The following is a 20,263-nucleotide window of genomic DNA, read 5'->3' as shown; positions in this document are numbered from 1 at the left end:
CGAGAGAAGGAGAGGGAGGGGGAGGGGCACCCCGGCAGCGCCTCAGATAATACAGAGCCTCAGTTAACTGGAGCTCGGTTAACTGGGGCTCTACTGTACCCCTTTTTTCCTTGACCTTGAGTCCCAAGTGTCACAGGGGTTTTGCTCCCTTCTCCTGCAATGGCTGTTTACTTATATGTCTATCTTCTCTTTGTATGTAGTGCTACTCAGCTATGAGGAGTTTGTGGCCATAGAAGGAGAGAACAGAGGCAACTGAAAATTAGGAGGCAGCAAAAGCATTTTTCCAGAGCTCACTAAAACCTAGAGGATGGGGCAAAGATCTAACATGAAACTTTTCTAGGTATCACCACACTCTATGCTTTGTTTATCTCTCCATGCTCTCAATATGACATTAGTAAAAACAGATCTCTGTGAAGGCTGCGATTCACATAATTGCAGCCCATTTGAAAAAAGTATGGATAAATGGGGGTCGGGCTGTGGCGCAAGATGGTGAGCAGCCTGCTGCAATAAATCACTCTGACCATGACGTCATGAGTTCGAGGCCAGCCCGTGGCGGGGTGAGCACCCGTCAATTTAAAAATAAAAAATAGCCCCTGCTCGTTGCTGACCTAGCAACCCAAAAGATAATTGCATCTATCATGTAGGAAATAAGGTACAATTATAAAGTGGGGAGACAAATTTAACTAATTTACGACGTTGGAATGAGGAAGTGCTGTCACAGTGGATGATGAAGCAGCTGCTCCCCCTGTGGCCAGAATCGAACATCCCCTCAGGAGAAGGTTAAATTGTCTCTGTGTCTGTCTCTGTCTCTGTTCTATGTGTATATGGGCATTGAATGTTTGCTGTATATGTATATAATGTGATCCGCCCTGAGTCCCCTTCGGGGTGAGAAGGGCGGAATATAAATACTGTAAATAAATAAATAATAAAATAAAGAAAGAATAGAATGGTGATACCTAAAACATGAATGTTCCAGAACAAGCTGTCCCTATACTTACTGTGGCATGTGTATTGACATTGTGATATTGTCAGGACAGGACTAAAGGCACCATAGCAGGGAATGGTCAATACTAGGGTGTCAATGTGCACCCTCTATTTGTTGTTGCACTGCAATTCTTGGAATTCCTCACCATTAGCTTGCTCTGCTAAGAGCTGGACAATATCTGGAGGTCCACATGATTCCCTACTTGTTTCATATAAGTAAAGTTAACATTTGACTCTCTTCTTGATACATTTCCTCCATTCTTTTTATTTTGAATACACATAGTCAAATACATGCAGCTATACATTTTTCTTCCAGGCCCAAATGGTATCTCCTATCTATTTCCTTCTGCATTTTGTTCCTGTTTCTATCTAGGTTTAATCCAGTTCAACTACAAACCTCTATCTAAGAGTCTCCACCATCTCATACAAAACAGGTGAGTCACATATGGCCCTCCAGATCTTGTTGGGTGATAATTCACCCACCTATGTCATATTATGATTATAATAATGCGGTCACTGTTGCCTGCTTTTGGTCTAAAGCTATTTAACTGCTTGTGACACCTTTATTTTATCACTTTTTAAAACTTTTTTATTATACAATGCTTTTGACATGAAATAAATAAATGATTATACAGTAGAGTCTCACTTATCCAACACTCGCTTATCCAATGTTCTGGATTATCCAATGCATTTTTGTAGTCAATGTTTTCAATATATCGTGATATTTTGGTGCTAAATTCGTAAATACAGTAATTATTACTACATAACATTACTGCATATTTAACTACTTTTTCTGTCAAATTTGTTGTATAACATGATGTTTTGGTGCTTAATTTGTAAAATCATAACCTAATTTGATGTTTAATAGGCTTTTCCTTAATCCCTCCTTATTTTCCAACATATTCGCTTATCCAACGTTCTGCCGGCCTGTTTGTGCTGCATAAGCGAGACTCTACTGTACTTCCCAAGATTATTTTGGGAAAAGGCACAAAACTGGTATTTGTAATATGAACTGGGCCTGGGAAATCATCTCTATCTCCGTTTTTGAAATGTTTGCTGGAAATAAGGGCCTAGCAGCACTACCCTTCACAGCAGGTACCTGAGTATCTTCATCAGTGCATGATAAACTTGTACTTGATAAAATCTGTTTTGCTCCCACACTTCTAGTGTCTCTTTATCTTAATATCCTTATCAACAATGTGTACATTTTGGTATGGCTAACAGCATACACAGAGGTGGCATTAGCAACAAATACTGCAAAGAACGCTTGCTATTTTACTGTCAAGAGAGCACCTTGTGCCCACTTTCATTGATCACCTTTCCATCTGTTTCTCCTTTCCAATGATCACACAATATATTGTGACTACTAATCAAACTGATCCCTCTTTGGGCTATTTGTCTGGTCACACAACTCCTTGCCATTATAAAGCTCTGTTGATTTTAGAGACTTCTACAAATCCCAAGATTTCCCTCAACTGGCTGATTATAACTTTATTTTGTTTCTTGGTGGTCCTTTTTAGCAACACAGACTCCCTTGAGTTCATAACTAGAGGAAGCGATAATGTGGGAATTTTGGAGCTTTTTCTGCTATGTTACAAGACACATCTCACAAGTGTGTGTACGTGCACATGCATCCACCCACACACATAGTTAAAACAAGCTCTCTAGGGTTTGAAAAATAACACACATCTCTCTACAGATGCCAAGCCGGCTCATTGGATGAACTGGTCTTTCTGTCTAATTACCTCAAATGTCCCTCTTTGTTGCAAAAGCTGTAATTAGAAAATGGAAACCTGGAGCTATGATCTCTGAAGCAGAACTGATTGGAAAAATGGAAGTTAGCAGTGGAAGGGAGTCATCTTTTCTGGGGTCCCACACAAGAAATAAAGGCTGCCTCACTTCAGTTAACCTTCTGACTGTCATTTTATGTTTGAGTACAATTTTTCCCCAGGCTAGCTCACATGAGCACTGCAAAGTACATTACTTTCCATGCCCTTATATTTATTTAAGGATACAAAAATCGACCATATAAAGCTGCAGATGGATAGCTGGGGCACTTTTGAACAGATAAGAGAAAATGGTGGGATTGGTAGAAAGACACCTGCCTCCGTTTAGGCTTAGGTTGCAATTTTACGAGGGTTAAATGAAAAGTAATGGCTCCACCTTCGTTACTTGGGTTTGGATGGGAGTATTTTAATCAAATCAAATCAAATGCAGAAATAATCCTTTTCCACATAATCACCAGACAATTGGATACATTTCTGCCAACGATGAACAAGTTTTCTGAAGCCGTCATGGAAAAAGTCGACACTCTGTTTCTGCAACCAGCGTCTCACAGTACCCACCGTGCACAGATCTTCCGACAGCCAAGAAAAACAATAAAGTGACCCACACGTTCTTCTGAAATGCCGATTATGCTTGAAATTTCTCTCTGAGTGATACGATGATCATCCTGAATCAATCTGTCAACCTTTTGCTTGTGAAACTCAGTGGTTGCTGTCACAGGATGTCCAACTCTTTGTTTGTCATGCAAGTCAGATGTTCCCACCTCAACATCTTTAAACTTACTGCACAGTAATCACATCAACACAATCACATCAACACAATCATCATAATCAGCTTGCATTCTCTGATGAATTTCCTTTGGGGTGACACCTTCTGCTGTTAATAATTCAATGACTGCATGTTGCATTGACTGACTGTCTGCTCAGGGTTCCATATTTCACACTTCAACAACACAACTGTTCAATGCTAAGGCTTCCCACCAAATGGAGCTGTAGAGGAGAGTCTACTGAACAAGCCAGTACCTGCCGCATACCAGTACTGCCATCTGTTGAGGAGTTATGAAGGTGGAGGCATTACTTTTCATTCAACCCTCATATGTTGGTTTCATGCCACAGCTATCGCCAAAGAATCAATTGCATTCTGTTTGAACTACTCAATTGCCTTGCAATTCCCAAGACTCCTTGAGAAGAAGGAATAATTATTTCAAAAAGCTTTTGCAACATTGAAATTCTCTGAACAGCCTGTTACGTTCTTCTGGTGTTTTTCACTCACACATCCAACCCATTAAAGTAAGATTAAAGACCAATTAGCAAATGCGTTGGTAGTGGGAAAATGTGCAATTCCTTTTGTGCAATTAATTAAGGCTTCATATCAGTTGTTACCTCCAACTATAGTAGATCCATGAAATTAATGAGAGTTGTGCTGATTTGCCAGGTTCTCACCATTTCAGTGAGTTTATCTAGGACTAACAATAGAATGTAGGCCTTTTTTCCCTAGAAGGTACTATAAGGATAGAAACACATAATAATAATTTTCCTGTGTGTTTTGATCATCTGTCATTCTTGCTTTCTAACTTGTGATAGCTGGTGGCTTCTCTATCAATGGAGTGGTGAATTGGCTCTAAGCAACTCTTCTATTGAATTGAGATAACATGTGTTGAGGCACCAAGCACTGTGTCCCATTACACAATGAGACTCATATCACAATTATGTCCACTGCACAATATAGGGTTATGGCTGTTTGGCTTGTACAAGGGTCCAATCACTTATCCTATTCCTGAGAATACAATTGTTGCATAGTAACACAATTCAAACGATTTTAAGTTAATTTACAATGACATCACTATTTAACATGATGCCAACCATTATTTTAGTCACCGAGGATAGCCTTATCTTGATGATTCTGAACATCAACTTCCATGCAAGCTGACAACATATGCAATCTGACTTTGTGGGAAACCTTCACTTCAGCATTGGAATGAACCAGGTTTGGACAATGAATCCTTTCATGTAATGTAGTAGCACACACATTGCAGGAGGGTAGAATTTGCTACCTGGAGAACAGTCTAGATGCAGGGTTGTTGTATGTTTTCCGGGCTGTATGGCCATGTTCCAGAAGTATTCTCTCCTGACGTTTAGCCCACATCTATGGCAGGCATCCTCAGAGGTTGTCACCTCACAACCTCTGAGCAGGGCCGGCCCCACCATAGAGGCCAGTGACGCCGCCGCCTCGGGCGCAGGTCCCGGGGGGCGCCGTCAGGCTGGGCGGGAGGCGGGGCACCTCTCTGACGGTGCCCCGCCGCCCGACCAGTGCGCCCTGGCCTTGTGGCTCCCTCTTTCGCCGCCCGGGAAGGGGAGGAGGGATCCCCTCCTCTCCTCCCCGGGTGGCGAAGCCTCCTTCTTTCGCCGCCCGGGAAGGGGAGGAGGAATCCCCTCCTCCCGTCCCCGGGCGGCGAAGCCTCCTTCTTTCGCCGCCCGGGAAGGGGAGGAGGAATCCCCTCCTCCCGTCCCCGGGCGGCGAAGCCTCCCTCTTTCGCCGCCCGGGAAGGGGAGGAGGGATCCCCTCCTCTCCTCCCCGGGCAGCGAAGCCTCCCTCTTCCGCCGCCCGGGAAGGGGAGGAGGGATCCCCTCCTCTCCTCCCCGGGCGGCGAAGCCTCCTTCTTTCGCCGCCCGGGGAGGGGAGGAGGGATCCCCTCCTCCCCTCCCCGGGCGGCGAAGCCTCCTTCTTTCCAACCCTGGCCGCGCCTCCCACGCTGCATGGGAGGCGGGGCCAGGGCAAATAGCATGGGAGGCGGGGCCAGGGCGCAGGAGGCGGGGCCAGCGGGGGGCGCTTTTCAGCACCCCCGCTTAATATTTAAATTTATCTCCGACCGGCCCTGCCTCTGAGGATGCCTGCCATAGATGTGGGTGAAATGTCAGGAGAGAATACTTTTGGAACATGGCCATACAGCCCAAAAAACATACAACAACCTTGTGATTCTGGCCATGAAATCCTTTGACAACACAGTCTAGATGCAATATCCACAAAAAGGGAAAACACAAGTTTTAGTTTCTTTGTCTAACATAGGGGTGGAGAATAACTTAAACTACAATGCCTAGGAATTGTGAGGTACAGAGGATCACGATTTGCCTATGCATGACTAAGGCCTACAACATCATGATTTATTTATTTATAGCATTTATATTCCGCCCTTCTCACCCCGAAGGGGACTCAGGACGGATCACATTACACATATAGGCAAACATTCAATGCCTTTTAAATAGAACAAAGACAAGACAAACATAGGCTCCGAGCGGGCCTCGAACTCATGACTTCCTGGTCAGAGTGATTCATTGCAGTGATTCATTGCAGCTGCTCTCCAGCCTACGCCACAGCCCGATTGCCTCTTACAACATCAGATGGGGTAAAAACCAGCAGCATATGCTGGTTCCTCTTTAGTCTTGTGACAGAGCTCACTGGCTCCCATCCAATGACATACATTTACTTCCAGTGGAGCTCCATCGCAAAATGGAAGAAGAACCTGTGTATGCCTCTGCTGCGGCAACATGGGAGGCTTCCCATGTTGCATTGAGATCAACGGGAGGAAGCCGGGCAGCGGATGGGTCTCCCTGTGGGATGGGGCCTGGGTTAAGTTGGGCGATGTGGGGTGTGGGGTGGTGGGGTCCTCCTACTGGGTATCATGGGATTCGCCACCATTCATCACATATGATGAGGTCCTTAATCAACTATACTTCTTTTCAGTTCCTCACTTTTCCAACTTAGACCGGTGCTTTAAATAGGGAAAGAATGACATATTATATTAGAGGCTATATTAGCTAAGGAAGACTGCAAAGGAAATGCTCACAGTGGTTGGTGGTTTTTTTTTTAGTTTCTTCTCCTTTGAAATGAGATAAAATAGTGAGGAAGAGCTGAGGAGCCTTATCACCAAGGTGAAAGAAGAAAGTGCAAAAGCTGGGTTGCAGTTAAACATCAAGAAAACCAAGATCATGGCAACTATACCTATTGATAACTGGCAAATAGAAGGAGAAAACGTGGATGCAGTGACAGACTTTATATTTCTAGGCATAAAGATCACTGCAGATGCACACTTCAGCAAGGAAATCAGAAGACGTTTACTTCCTGGGAGGAAAGCAATGGCCAACCTCGATAAAATAGTGAAGAGCAGAGACATCACACTGGCAATGAAGGTCTGCATAGTTAAAGCAAAGGTATTCCCCATAGTAACCTACAGATGCGAGAATTGAACCATAAGGAAGGCTGAGCGAAGGAAGATAGATGCTTTTGAACTTTGGTGCTGGAGGAAAATCCTGAGAGTGCCTTGGACCACAAGAAGATCCAACCAGTCCATCCTCCAGGAAATAATGCCCGGCTGCTCACTGGAGGGAAGGATATTAGAGGCAAAGCTGAAGTATTTTGGACACATCATGAAGAGACAGGAAAGCTTGGAAAAGATCATGACGCTGGGAAAATGGAAGGAAAAAGGAAGAGAGGCCGACCAAGGGCAAGATGGATGGTAGGTATCCTTGAAGTGACTGGCTTGACCTTGAAGGAACTGGGGGCGGTGATGGCCAACAGGGAGCTCTGGCGTGGACTGGTCCATGAGGTCACGAAGAGTCAGAGACAACTAAACGATTGAGCAGCAGCAAAATAATGCTAAAATTATAGCAATGTCTGTGTCATTCCAAGCTTTCTGTCTGACTGGGGCAGATCATTCTCAAGGCTGCTGTTCACAGGAAACTGCCAGGCAAGAAAGGCTGTGTCCCCTGAGCGTCACAAGGCATGGATTAATGGCTCAGAAGTCTCCTCTTCCCAGAAGTCTAGGACCTGCTTCAGGTAACCAGTTTGCTCCTTCAGTAAGTTGAATGAATGAATGACCTAAGTGGAAATGGCAATAAACTTCATCTCTTGTTACTTGCCACATCTTTTATGAGGTAGTTTCTCATCTCTTTCCGTTGCCCTTAGTTCTGTGTCCTCTTAATGGTCCATGTGCAAGCATGTGATGGTCTGGGTCAAAGCACTCCATAAATATATTACTCTATCAGTACTATAATCACTTCTTCCTTCTTTAGCATAAGGTAACTTGCCTTATTCACCTTATCTGTACCAGAATATTTAGTGTGAAATGTAAAGCTGACTCATACAGAGAAGTGGATAGGAAAAGTAGGAAATGTGAGTTGTTTGGACTGCAGATTCCAGAACCCACAGCCAGTTTGACCAGTGGAGGATTCAGAAAATTGTAGTTTACTCAGAAGTAACTTGTCAAGTTGTGAAAGGATAGCCACGAAATAAATCCAAGGCAAAGTGACCTAAGTTAATCTTACATTCTCTTAGTAGAGTTGACAGCTCTACTAAAGTTTCCAACTTAGGGCCCATTTAGACAAGCCCAAAAACCGGCACCTGCCTCAGTTTTACCAGAAGCATCCAAACAATGCCTCCAGTAAAATCATATTAATTAGGAATAAAGCCAGACTTCCCTGTTTGTTCTGAATTAATTAAACACCTGGTAAGATCCGGGTCTTATCAGATGTGAGCCCTGTGTGGACTGGATCTGGGGACTACATTACATGATCCCCGGGCCCAATCCACACAGCCATCTTGTTTTTTCAGGCTCCATGTGTGAATTTGAGCATTGCTGGAAAAGTGATTCAGAATATTAGTTTAATATACTGCTGGTCAACAATTAACCTCATTTTGGTTGCTGCCCTTGAGAGCTGTTTGGAAGCTGAAATGAGAAGTTATCAGTAATATCAGTTACTAACATCCATCTAGCTTAATGTCTATTTTATTTGCACTGTTCAGTATTTAGACAGATAATTTTAAATGCCCCTTACTCCTGTATTGAAAGATGTATGGTTGAGGAAAATGAGTTATACAAAGCAGACTACTGAAACACTTTCAGGCTCTGAAAGCTGACATTTGCTATCAGATCATTAGTCAGCATTAATGTCAGCTCCGATTTAGCTGATATTAAAGCAACTACATTACTTACTTCAATGTATGCTGTACAATTGATAGATCTATTCTGTCTATACTGGCAATGTTGGTCATAGAACCTGGTCCTCAAAGGATAGCTACTTAAATCCTGCAGTTGGATTATAGATCAAGATTGGCAGTAGAATAATGGCCTATGACTCTATAATAATGTTTTTATTGCAAAAATGCTTTTGTGTAAAGTTCAACCTTTCACATAGAATACTCTTATTTTGTGCAAAATACATTGGTTTTTGTTTTGCATAATTTTTATTTGCAAAACACGTTTCTATGGAGAGTTTCTTCTGGGCATAGCAATTGAAGGGAGATGTTGACAAGCTGGAAAGTGTCCAGAGGAGGGAGACTAAAATGATTAACGGTCTGGAGAACAAATCCTATGAGGAGTGGCTTAAAGAGCTGGGCATGTTTAGCCTGCAAAAGAGAAGGCTGAGAGGAGACATGATAGCCATGCATAAATATGTGAGGGGAAGTCATAGGGAGGAGGGAGTAAGCTTGTTTTCTGCTGCCCTGGAGACTAGGACACAGAACAATGGTTTCAAACTGTAAGAAAGGAGATTCCACCTGAACATTAGGAAGAACTTCCTAACTGTGAGAGCTGTTCAGCACTGGAACTCTCTGCCCCAGGGTGTGGTTGAGGCTCCTTCTTTGGAGGCTTTTAAGCAGAGGCTGGATAGCCATCTGTCAGGGGGGCTTTGAATGTCATTTTCCTGCTTCTTGGTAGGATGGCCCATGAGGTCTCTTCCAACTCTATGATTCTATGAGATAAAAGCATCTATGAAAGTGAACTATTTTCATGAAAGGCTCTCTCAATGTGTTGTGACTTCTTTATTTGTCAAGATTTTTTAAAAACTGAGGAGCATTCCTTACACCCCTAGTGTCAGTTATTAAAAAATTAAAACTATCAGCATATAGTTCAATTAAATGATTGTCAATATCTTTTTGAATTTATTTAGACAACCCCAAAATGTGCTTTGTCTCCATCTTGTTTTGTTGAAAGTGTTTTCATTCTAAAGATCTCTCACTGCCAATACAACAGCAATGGATCACCTGTGCCTTTCTACTGATCTTCAGATAATTATAATTGAAGCCTACGATTTCACCATTTTACTGACTGTGGTCCAACCAGTCAAATGTTTAACCTTTCAAACTGAATGCTGATTCTTTTACATTAAACTTGCCTTATTAAACTCTCTACAGGCTTGATTGCCAATTGTTTTCCTTCTATTACATGTAACATGCAACTGCTTAACTAGATCGTTTCTCTGCATATTGAGGAGGTGGAAGAATTACACTGAATTTTTTTACTCCACATTCCAGTTTTTTTTTATTATTTCGTATATATCTTTTGAAAATCACAAGGAACATTTTTTAAAGTCCAGATATACAGATTTTGCAAGGTTATTATCAAAGCTCTGTCTCATTTGAAACAGGTACGATTCCCCATCCCTATCAAAGTATTGAGAATTTGTCATTTTGCAGCCAACCTATATCTGTTTGGTACTCTCTCTCTTGTGCCTACTTAGCCTCTGTTTTTTACAACACCAAACCTACTGAAAGCGCTTTGAGAAAACTCAGAGCGCATTGAGCTTACTGAAGTTGCAAGGACATAGTTGTAGCCAATCCATGTATCCAATTCATGAGTTTGTTGTTGTTTATTCATTCAGTCATTTCCGACTCTTCGTGACCTCATGGGTATCCATGAGTATTCCCCCTTTGATTGTTTCATGACTGATAAACCCAATTAAACCTTTTTTTGTTTTTTTTAAATTGATTTTGCCAATCCAAAGAGTTTTACGTTTTAACAAGTCACCTGATTTACTTTTAATGACTGTTTTCAGTAACCTTATAAAATCCACATTCTTTTGTGTTATTATGGAGCAAGAGTCTTTTTCCCCCCCAGCAACTCCATTCTGTGAAACCCATAACCTGGGATTGTGGGGTAAATAACATCATGGAGGAGGCTCACATGTCATTTCAAAGAACATTATGCTATTCCACTGAAATTTCAGTACTCTGACGATATTCAGGAAAAATATCCAGTCATTCTCTCCTCTTGGGAAGAGAAAGACTTGCTGACATTTGTTGTGTATTTATATATTTACAAGGGGAAAAGTTCTCCAGTTTTGATTAACTTGTCAAAAAGTCAGATTTGTTAAACTCTGCTGAACTTCAATCCAATTTAACTCTGAAACATTTGAAATTTGAACTTCAATAATTAAGAGTTTTGAAATCTCTGTGCATAGCACAGCAGGCTTCTGTCTTGGAACAATTTCTCTCTGTAGAGATGTTTAATGTATTGTCGAAGGCTTGTTCCAAGATACACAGAGATTGGCAAATTACCACCATCAGCTCCTCTGAAGATACCAGCTATAGATGAAGGCGAAACATAAGGAGAAAATGCTGTAAGAACATGGCCATACAGCCTAGAAACCACACACCACCCCAGTGATTCTGGCCATGAAAGCTTTCGGCAATACCCTACAGCTGAGGATGGTATATAAGTAAATTCAAAATTACACACACATACACACAGAGTGGCATTCTGACAATACATAGGGATAAGGTTGAAGATGAGACAGTATCAATATTATATGTATATACTATATATTATATTATTAAAACTGATATAAAAATATTATATTATAAAACTGAAGGTGAGGGCCAGGTAAAGGACCTTGGAGGGCCGCATCCGGCCCCCGGGCCTTAGTTTGGGGACCCCTGCTCTGGGGTGTGGTGCTCATCTCCATTTCTAAGCCGAAGAGCCGGCATTGTCCGTAGACACCTCCAAGGTCATGTGGCCGGCATGACTGCATGGAGTGCAGTCACCTTCCCGCTGGAGCGGTACCCATTGATCTACCCACCTTGGCATGTTTTTGAACTGCTAGGTTGGCAGGAGCTGAAGCTAACAGCAGCTGCTCATGCCGCTTCCGGGGCTTGAACCTGGGACCTTTTGGTCTGCAGCTCAGTGCTTTAACGCACTTCACCATCGAGGCTCCTATTTGATTTGCCCTAAAACTGGGATTCAAGGCAGTTCGCAATACAATTAAAATTATAAATGATACTAAAACACACATACATTATATTATTTTAAAAATTGGCATTCAAAATAATGTAAAAGCACCAGCAGCCTCAATTCTTTTCTATTCCAGATTTCTGTTCTTGTGATATTCCAAGATTTCCTAATCTGATCTATACATTTGCTTCATATCCCTCTTCACACCACGTTGGCCAACATTTCTCACTGCCAACATATTAGCACAAAACAGGTCCCCTTCTTGCTTGTACAAAGAGTATTCTGTATGAAAATTTAAAAAAAGATTCAAGGAGAAAGGAGTATTTCTCTCAAGGGCCTGAATTCAGGCATTGTTAATGACAAACATGACTCTCTTTATGGAATGGACAATTTAACATTAGGGAGGGACACACAGAGGGAAATTAAATGGAAATGTCCATCTGCGTCTTCAGATTTTGCATTGTTGCTTGTTCGTGCAATTACCAGCAAACTGACAAGCACTGACCTCTAGCTTTGCCTCCAGGTCTTTGATATGCTGTTGACTGTTCACATGCTCCGCCTGCAGCTTTTCAATAGCGCCACTGCTGTTAGCCTCTTTGGAGAGGAGCTGTTGGAGGTAAAAGACAATTCTTTGTCAGGGTGAAGGAAAAGTAGTCCCAACAAAGAGAAGATGGAAAGACATTGCTAAGTGCTTTCATCTCTAGAGTGCTGCCAAATTGTCAACGGTAATACTTTAGCAAATCAACAGTCTTTTTCAACCAAGTGTCTCGAAGGGAAGAGACATTTATAGATGCATCACGCACCCCCCATCCCAGTGATATTTAAAACAATTATGAACAATAAGACAAGTTGAGCATCACTTATCTGGAATTCGAAACTGAAATTCTCTAAGATTTCCCATGTGGGCGAGACAGTGACAACTTTGCTTTCTCATGGTTCAGCGTACACAAACTTTGTTTCATGAACAAACTTATTACAATATTGTATAAAATTGCCTTCGGGCTGCTAGGTATATATGAAATATAATGAATTTCAGATCCAAAAATATCTTATTATGTACATGTATGCAAATAAAGGCAAAATCTGGAAAAAAAATCAGATAAGCCAAACACTTCTGGAGCCAATTATTTTGGATAAGGAATATTCAACGTGTATTAAGAAAAGGCTTTACAGTGTTCTCTCACTATTTCGCGGTTCACTTTTAGTGGGTTCGCTGTTTTGCGCTTTTTCAATAAACTCTAAAAGACTATTGTGAATAATAAAGAATTACAATTTACAGCCTAAGGAAGGGAGGAAGGAAAAGCTAAAGAGAGAGAAAAGGAGCCCAAGCAGCAACGGAGAAGGAGGCGATTTATCAACACACGACTTAAAATAGTGTATAACTACTAAAATAATGTATAAATATTAAAATAAATGTAGCGTCCCTATTTCGTGGATTTTCACTTATTACAGGTGGTCCTGGAACCTAACCCCTGTGACAATTGAGGAACACTGTATTTTGTTTATTAAGAAAGCTTTATTTTGCCTATTCTGGCTTTATTAAACCATTTCCTGGGGAAAAGTTTTACTCAAATAAATCCAAATAGAGTCTTCTATTTCATATACTAGACAAGTTTGGTTTGCTATATTATTGTTTATTATGCTTTTGAGGTTAGGTGAAGCAAAATTAAGGTTTTATTATAAGTTTGTAAAAATGAATAGTGAAATTTTCTGTCTAAGCTGTGGGAAGATGATTAACTTACGTTTTAATGATATTCAACATCAATATGTGGGTTTATATATATTTTACAAAAGATATATACATAAATTTTTTATCTGAATATTGAGATTTATTCTACTTTTTCAGTAAAATTTAATGCATGTGGTCAGATGCATTATTTTGAAGTAGGAATTTGTTTACATGATCATCCTTCCCAGTTTTTATGCATTATTGCGAGTCTTAGGACTTTATTACACGAGGCAGGCAAACCAGAATTGTAGTTGGCTATATCACCCTGCCATTGGTTTGCTCCCCCCGTCCATAGCTCTAATGGCATGCCCATAGTAATGTGACATCAAAGGGCTAGATACACCTCCTCTCCCCATCCCTGTTCTAAAACTGCCTGGTTTCCTTTTATTTTATATGTCTTCACCTTTTTGTTTTATATTATTATTATTATTATTATTATTATTATTATTATTATTAATAATAATAATAATAACAGCAATAGCAATGATGATGATGATGATGATGATGATGATGATGAGTCTGATATCCAGAGATGCATCCCTGTCACGACCCAGGCTGCAGAGCACCAATAACCATACACAGAGGCCAGAATCTATCTAATATCTTTATTGTAGGAATATATAAGGTTAATAAAAACAAGTGTAGAAAATAGTCCAGAATTAGACCTTTCAGGAAAGGTCAGAATTAGTCCAAAAAAGCAATGTCCAATAAGAAATATTAAGGTCCAAAGTTGTAATCCAATAACCGAAACACTCACTTTGCCAAGCAAAGTGAGGGGAGATGACAAGGTCCTTTAGTCCATGAAACTTGAGCGAGGCTAGGAAATAACTTGATACTTAAAACAAGGCTTGAACGTGGAACAAGGTAACTAAGAACAAGAACAAGGTCCGTGGAATAACTTGATAAATCCGTGGAACAAGGCAAGGATTGATCCTGGGAAACAAGGCAAAGTCCGTAGATAAACAAAGGCTGGGAAGCAAGGCGAAGGCTGGATAGCAAGGCAAGGCTTGAGCAGGAGCGAGGCTTGAACCGGAGCGCGCTGTCCAGACACAACTCGCTCCGTAGGCTGACGAATTGACTCCGCGAACTTACTACGCGGGTAAAACACCTAAATAGAGTCTAGCTTTCCCGCCGAAGCAGTTCTCTGGGAATCAGAACCGAAAGCTAACTCTGAGACCAGATGTGAGACTCCCCAAAGATTCTCACGAGAAGCAGTCTTAATTGGCCACATTCTTAGCTGCAATCCTCGCACTCCTGCGCGAAGCTGAATCCAAACTTCTCTGTTGTTTACAAAACTCCCGGCGCAAGAATACGGGAGAAGTAGGCTCTGGGCTTGTTTGACATACTTCTGGGAGACAACTTTCTTGCAGGTGCAAGGTTCCCAGATCTGCCTGGGAAAGATCTGGCTGAGAGGAATCCAGTTCAGACTGGGAAGGTAAAAAACCCAAGTTTTCATCTTCATCAGGAATTACAATGTCCTGAGCAGGACTACAAGGCCCATGGGTCATCACACTATCCCCCTCCTCAAGGCCCCTCCCAAACTGGGGCCCTCTCCCCGAGGCGCGAGGTCGTGGTTTGGTGGGATAGGTCTGATGAAAGCGACGGGTTAGATCAGGAGCATGGACTGTGGAGGCGTCTTCCCAAGAGCGTTCCTCAGGGCCAAAACCCACCCAGTCAATGAGATATTGTAGGCGGCGGCGGTGAAAGCGAGAATCCAAAATGTCCTCAACCTCGAACTCCTCCTCCCCATTCATCAAAACAGGAGGGGGGGCCGGTTGGTCTGTATCAGGTCGCACACCATCCGCCGGAAGGAGCAGGGAACGGTGAAACACGGGGTGAATGCGCATTGAACGCGGAAGTTGGAGTTTGAAAGTCACGGGGTTTAATTGCGCCACCACTGGATAGGGACCAATGAAACGGGCATCTAACTTCCGGCAAGGGCGGTGGGAGGGCAGAAAGCGAGTGGACAGGAAAACCCGATCTCCTACCTTGATTTCGGGGCCCGGCTGGCGATGTTTGTCAGCGTGGCGTTTATAGTCCTCCTTGGCTTGTTCCAGTTGCTGGAGCAAAAGTTGTTGCACCGCTGTGAGTTCCTGCAGCCAATCCTCTGCTGCGGGAACCTCTGAAGTTTCAATGACAGGGGGGAAGAAACGTGGATGGAAGCCGTAGTTTGCAAAGAACGGCGTTTCTTTTGTAGAAGCTTGAACTCCATTGTTGTAGGCAAACTCAGACAGTGGTAACAGAGAAGCCCAATTGTCCTGTTGATAGTTTACATAACAGCGAAGATACTGCTCCAAAGTGGCATTGGTGCGCTCCGTTTGCCCATCTGTTTGGGGATGATGAGCTGAAGATAAGCGAGAGTCTATGCCCAATAGTTTTTGTAGTGCCTTCCAAAAACGAGAGGTGAATTGAGATCCACGGTCTGTGACTAAACTCTTGGGCAATCCATGTAGTCTGAAAACATGTTGAAGAAATAGATCCGCAGTTTCCTTGGCCGTGGGGAGGCCTTCGCAGGGAATGAAATGGGCTAACTTGGTGAATAGGTCCACCACCACTAAGATCGTGGTGAATCCACAGGAAGGTGGTAGGTCAGTGATGAAATCCGCGGAAATTATTTCCCATGGGCGAGATGGGGTAGGAAGGGGGTGTAAAAGCCCTGAGGGCTTCTCCCTTCGTATCTTGGAGCGCTGGCATACTGGGCAGGTGTTGACATATTTTTCCACATCCTTGCGGATCTTGGGCCACCAAAAATCCCTTAGGATCAAATGCATAGTTTTAAATAGTCCGAAGTGTCCTGCTGGTTTGCAGTCATGACACAGACGAAGCGCTTTTTCCCTGCCCGGTCCGGGTGGGATATAAACATGATTTCTATAGCAGAGCAGCCCATCTTTAAGCGAAAAGGGGAAATGCAGACCTTGGCGAAGTTGGTCCTGCGCCCAGGCATCTGCTTGCTGACTAGCCCTGATTTCTTGAGCACAGATGGGTCCTGGAGTAGGGGAAGTTGAACCAATGGGAATGGATTTGGTGTTCCCCACCGTGAGCGTGGCAAAGTTCTCAGGTTGTAGCAGTTGGGATTCAAAGGTCTCCTTGCGTCCTGCAGCGTATTCCGGTTTACGTGACAGGGCGTCTGCTTGCTTGGTTTGGGCTGGGGTCACATAATGGATCTGAAAGTTGAAACGTTCAAAGAATAAAGCCCAACGTTGCTGCCTCTGATTTAGTTTGCGGGCAGTTCTTAGATGTTCTAGATTACGATGATCAGTGTGGACTTCAATGGGAAATTTGGCCCCTTCTAGCCAATGTCTCCAAGTTTCAAAGGCTGCCTTTATGGCCAGTAGTTCTTTTTCCCAAATGGTGTAATTCCTCTCTGGTGTGGTTAGTTGACGAGAATAAAAGGCACAGGGGTGGAGGTGATCTCCCACCGGTTGTAAGAGTACAGCCCCAATTGCCACATCAGAGGCGTCCGCTTGCACCACAAAAGGGGTTCCAGGATTTGGGTGCTGTAGAATTGGCTGGGAGGTGAATAGTTTCTTTAGTTGCTGGAACCCTTTCTCTGCTTGATCAGTCCAGCGGAAAGGCTGCTTTCCACGGATGCAGCTAGTGATGGGGTCGGACCAGCGGGCAAAATCTGGAATGAACTTGCGGTAGTAGTTCGCGAACCCCAAGAAACGCTGCACCTCTTTCTTGTTAGTTGGCGCCCGCCATTCCAATACTGCTGAAACTTTGGCTGGATCCATGGAAAGCCCTAGAGGCGAGATGCGGTAACCAAGGAAATCTACCTCTTGTAGATCAAAAGCGCATTTTTCCAGCTTGGCATAAAGTCCATGATCCCGCAATCGTTGTAACACCATTTTGACGTGGTTCTCATGTTCTGATTGTGATCTGGAAAACACCAAAAAATCGTCCAGGTAGATTATCAAGAACCTGTCTAGATAGTCCTGAAAAATGTCATTGACAAAATGCTGGAACGTTGCGGGGGCTCCGCATAAACCGAAATTCATAACTCGGGACTCAAATAATCCGAATTTGGTCTGGAAGGCGGTCTTCCACTCGTCCCCTTCCCTGATGCGAACTAAGTTGTAAGCCCCCCGAAGATCCAGCTTGGTGTAAACCTTGGCTCCTCGAAGCCGATCCAGTAGATCCGAGATTAAGGGCAGGGGATAGCTGTTCCGCTTGGTGATATTGTTCAATGCTCTGTAGTCCACCACCAAGCGTAGTTCCCCTGACTTCTTCTTCACAAACATCACTGGGGAGGCGGCTGGGGATTGAGAGGGTCTGATGAATCCCTTGCGAAGGTTTGTCTCTAGGAATTCCCTGAGAGCTTCTTGCTCTGGTTCAGTCAGGGAGTAGAGATGCCCTCGCGGGATCGGGGCCCCCTCCACCAAGTCAATGGCACAGTCATAAGGTCTATGTGGGGGTAATTTTTCGGCTTCTTTCTCATTGAATACATCCCAATACTCGGAGTACTTCTTTGGCAAGGTGATGATGGGCTCGGTGTCTGTGGCATGGCATACCTTGGCTACGAGGCAATGGTTTTGGCAGTACGGTGAAGCAAACTGCAGTTCTCTGTTGGACCAGGAAATGTTAGGGTCGTGGAGAGTCAGCCATGGAATTCCCAAAATCACAGGGAAATGGGGGACCTCGGTAACAAAGAAGGAAATCTCTTCCATATGTTCCCTTATCCACATCCTGGTGGGTTCCGACCACTGACTTACGGGGCCCGTCTTGAGGGGACGGCCGTCTATGGCTTGCACCACACGGGCATTCTTGAAATCATGATATTGTAATCCCAGAGAGTCGGCATACTCTCTATCGATGAAATTGTTGGTAGCTCCAGAGTCTATCATGGCGTGGATCATGACGGGTCCCCTTTTTGCTGACCATAATGTGACCACGAGAAGGAACAGGACCCCGGTTGGCGGCTCTTGGATGGATTTTTTGACCGGGTTGGCGAGCCTCTCTACACCCGGTCGCTGGCTTCCCCCGCCGGCTGTGTGCCAGTCGGCTCAGACGCCTTCGTCTCCGTGGAGGACGCCGCCGCAAGACGGGCGGCAGGCTTCCCTTTGGCTGGGCACTCTCTGGCGAAGTGGCCCCCGTTCCCGCAGTACCAGCAGAGGTTTAAGCGTTGACGACGGGCCTTCTCGGCGGCATCTAGTCTGGGACGCACATTGCCCAACTGCATCGGCACCTCCTCGCCTCCTCTGGGGTATGGGGTTGGCGGTGGGGGTCTCCACACCGGACGTGGTTGAACGCTGGCGGGAGCGGGGGGTTTTGCCCCGGCTCTACTGCCCTGGCCTCGAACCCACTGTTTCCTGTTGGCAATCATGACTTCAGCCCGTAAACATTGATCAATGAGTGCCTCGAGGGTCTGGGGAGGATCCACCTTGGAGATTTCTTCCAGCATTTCAATGTTGAGACCCTCCCGGAATTGTCCCCTGAGGGCTACATCGTTCCAGCCGGTGTTGTGGGCCAGCACTCGGAACTCGGCTATATACTGAGACATAGGTCTGTCTCCTTGGAAAAGGCGACGGAGTTTGTGACCGGCTGCCTCCAAATTGTCCTCGATTCCCCAAGTCTCCTTGAGGTGGTCCAAGAAGTGTTGCGCTGATCTTAGGTGTGGAGAGGCTTGGTCGAACAGTGCCGTCGCCCAGCTGGCCGCTGGCCCGTCTAGAAGACTGTAAACCCATGCCACTTTGATGTCTTCTTGGGGAAACTCGGCAGCACGGGCCTCTAGGTAAGCTTGACATTGGCGACGGAAGACATGAACCTTAGAAGCTTCTCCAGTAAACTTGGTTGGCAACGCCATGGCCGGAAGACGAACTCCGCGTTCCTTCAAACCCCTTATTTCTCCATCCTGTGCATTGAGCTTATCACGGATTCGGTCCACCTCTTCCTTGTCGATGGTGTAGGTAATCGGCTGGCCGCTCGGCCCAGGTACGACTCCGGTAGACATTCTGGCCGAGGTTAATTGGTGCTTAGGGTGGCGGAGTCAAACTGTCACGACCCAGGCTGCAGAGCACCAATAACCATACACAGAGGCCAGAATCTATCTAATATCTTTATTGTAGGAATATATAAGGTTAATAAAAACAAGTGTAGAAAATAGTCCAGAATTAGACCTTTCAGGAAAGGTCAGAATTAGTCCAAAAAAGCAATGTCCAATAAGAAATATTAAGGTCCAAAGTTGTAATCCAATAACCGAAACACTCACTTTGCCAAGCAAAGTGAGGGGAGATGACAAGGTCCTTTAGTCCATGAAACTTGAGCGAGGCTAGGAAATAACTTGATACTTAAAACAAGGCTTGAACGTGGAACAAGGTAACTAAGAACAAGAACAAGGTCCGTGGAATAACTTGATAAATCCGTGGAACAAGGCAAGGATTGATCCTGGGAAACAAGGCAAAGTCCGTAGATAAACAAAGGCTGGGAAGCAAGGCGAAGGCTGGATAGCAAGGCAAGGCTTGAGCAGGAGCGAGGCTTGAACCGGAGCGCGCTGTCCAGACACAACTCGCTCCGTAGGCTGACGAATTGACTCCGCGAACTTACTACGCGGGTAAAACACCTAAATAGAGTCTAGCTTTCCCGCCGAAGCAGTTCTCTGGGAATCAGAACCGAAAGCTAACTCTGAGACCAGATGTGAGACTCCCCAAAGATTCTCACGAGAAGCAGTCTTAATTGGCCACATTCTTAGCTGCAATCCTCGCACTCCTGCGCGAAGCTGAATCCAAACTTCTCTGTTGTTTACAAAACTCCCGGCGCAAGAA

General features: G+C 44.1%; 1 protein-coding gene across 1 annotated transcript in view; it reads right to left on the bottom strand.

Annotated features, from left to right (window-relative positions):
* lmntd1 (lamin tail domain containing 1) overlaps positions 1-20,263 on the bottom strand; it is a 186,500-nt gene that overhangs the window by 88,344 nt on the left and 77,893 nt on the right. Inside the window, exon 2 of the mRNA XM_062981783.1 lies at positions 12,279-12,380. Within this exon, the coding sequence (XP_062837853.1) occupies positions 12,279-12,380 (102 nt within the window). The remainder of the gene's footprint in view (positions 1-12,278; positions 12,381-20,263) is intronic.

This window comes from Anolis carolinensis, chromosome 5 (genome assembly GCF_035594765.1).
Source record: "Anolis carolinensis isolate JA03-04 chromosome 5, rAnoCar3.1.pri, whole genome shotgun sequence".
NCBI lineage: Eukaryota > Metazoa > Chordata > Lepidosauria > Squamata > Dactyloidae > Anolis > Anolis carolinensis.
This window is presented reverse-complemented; position numbering and strand designations above follow the sequence as displayed.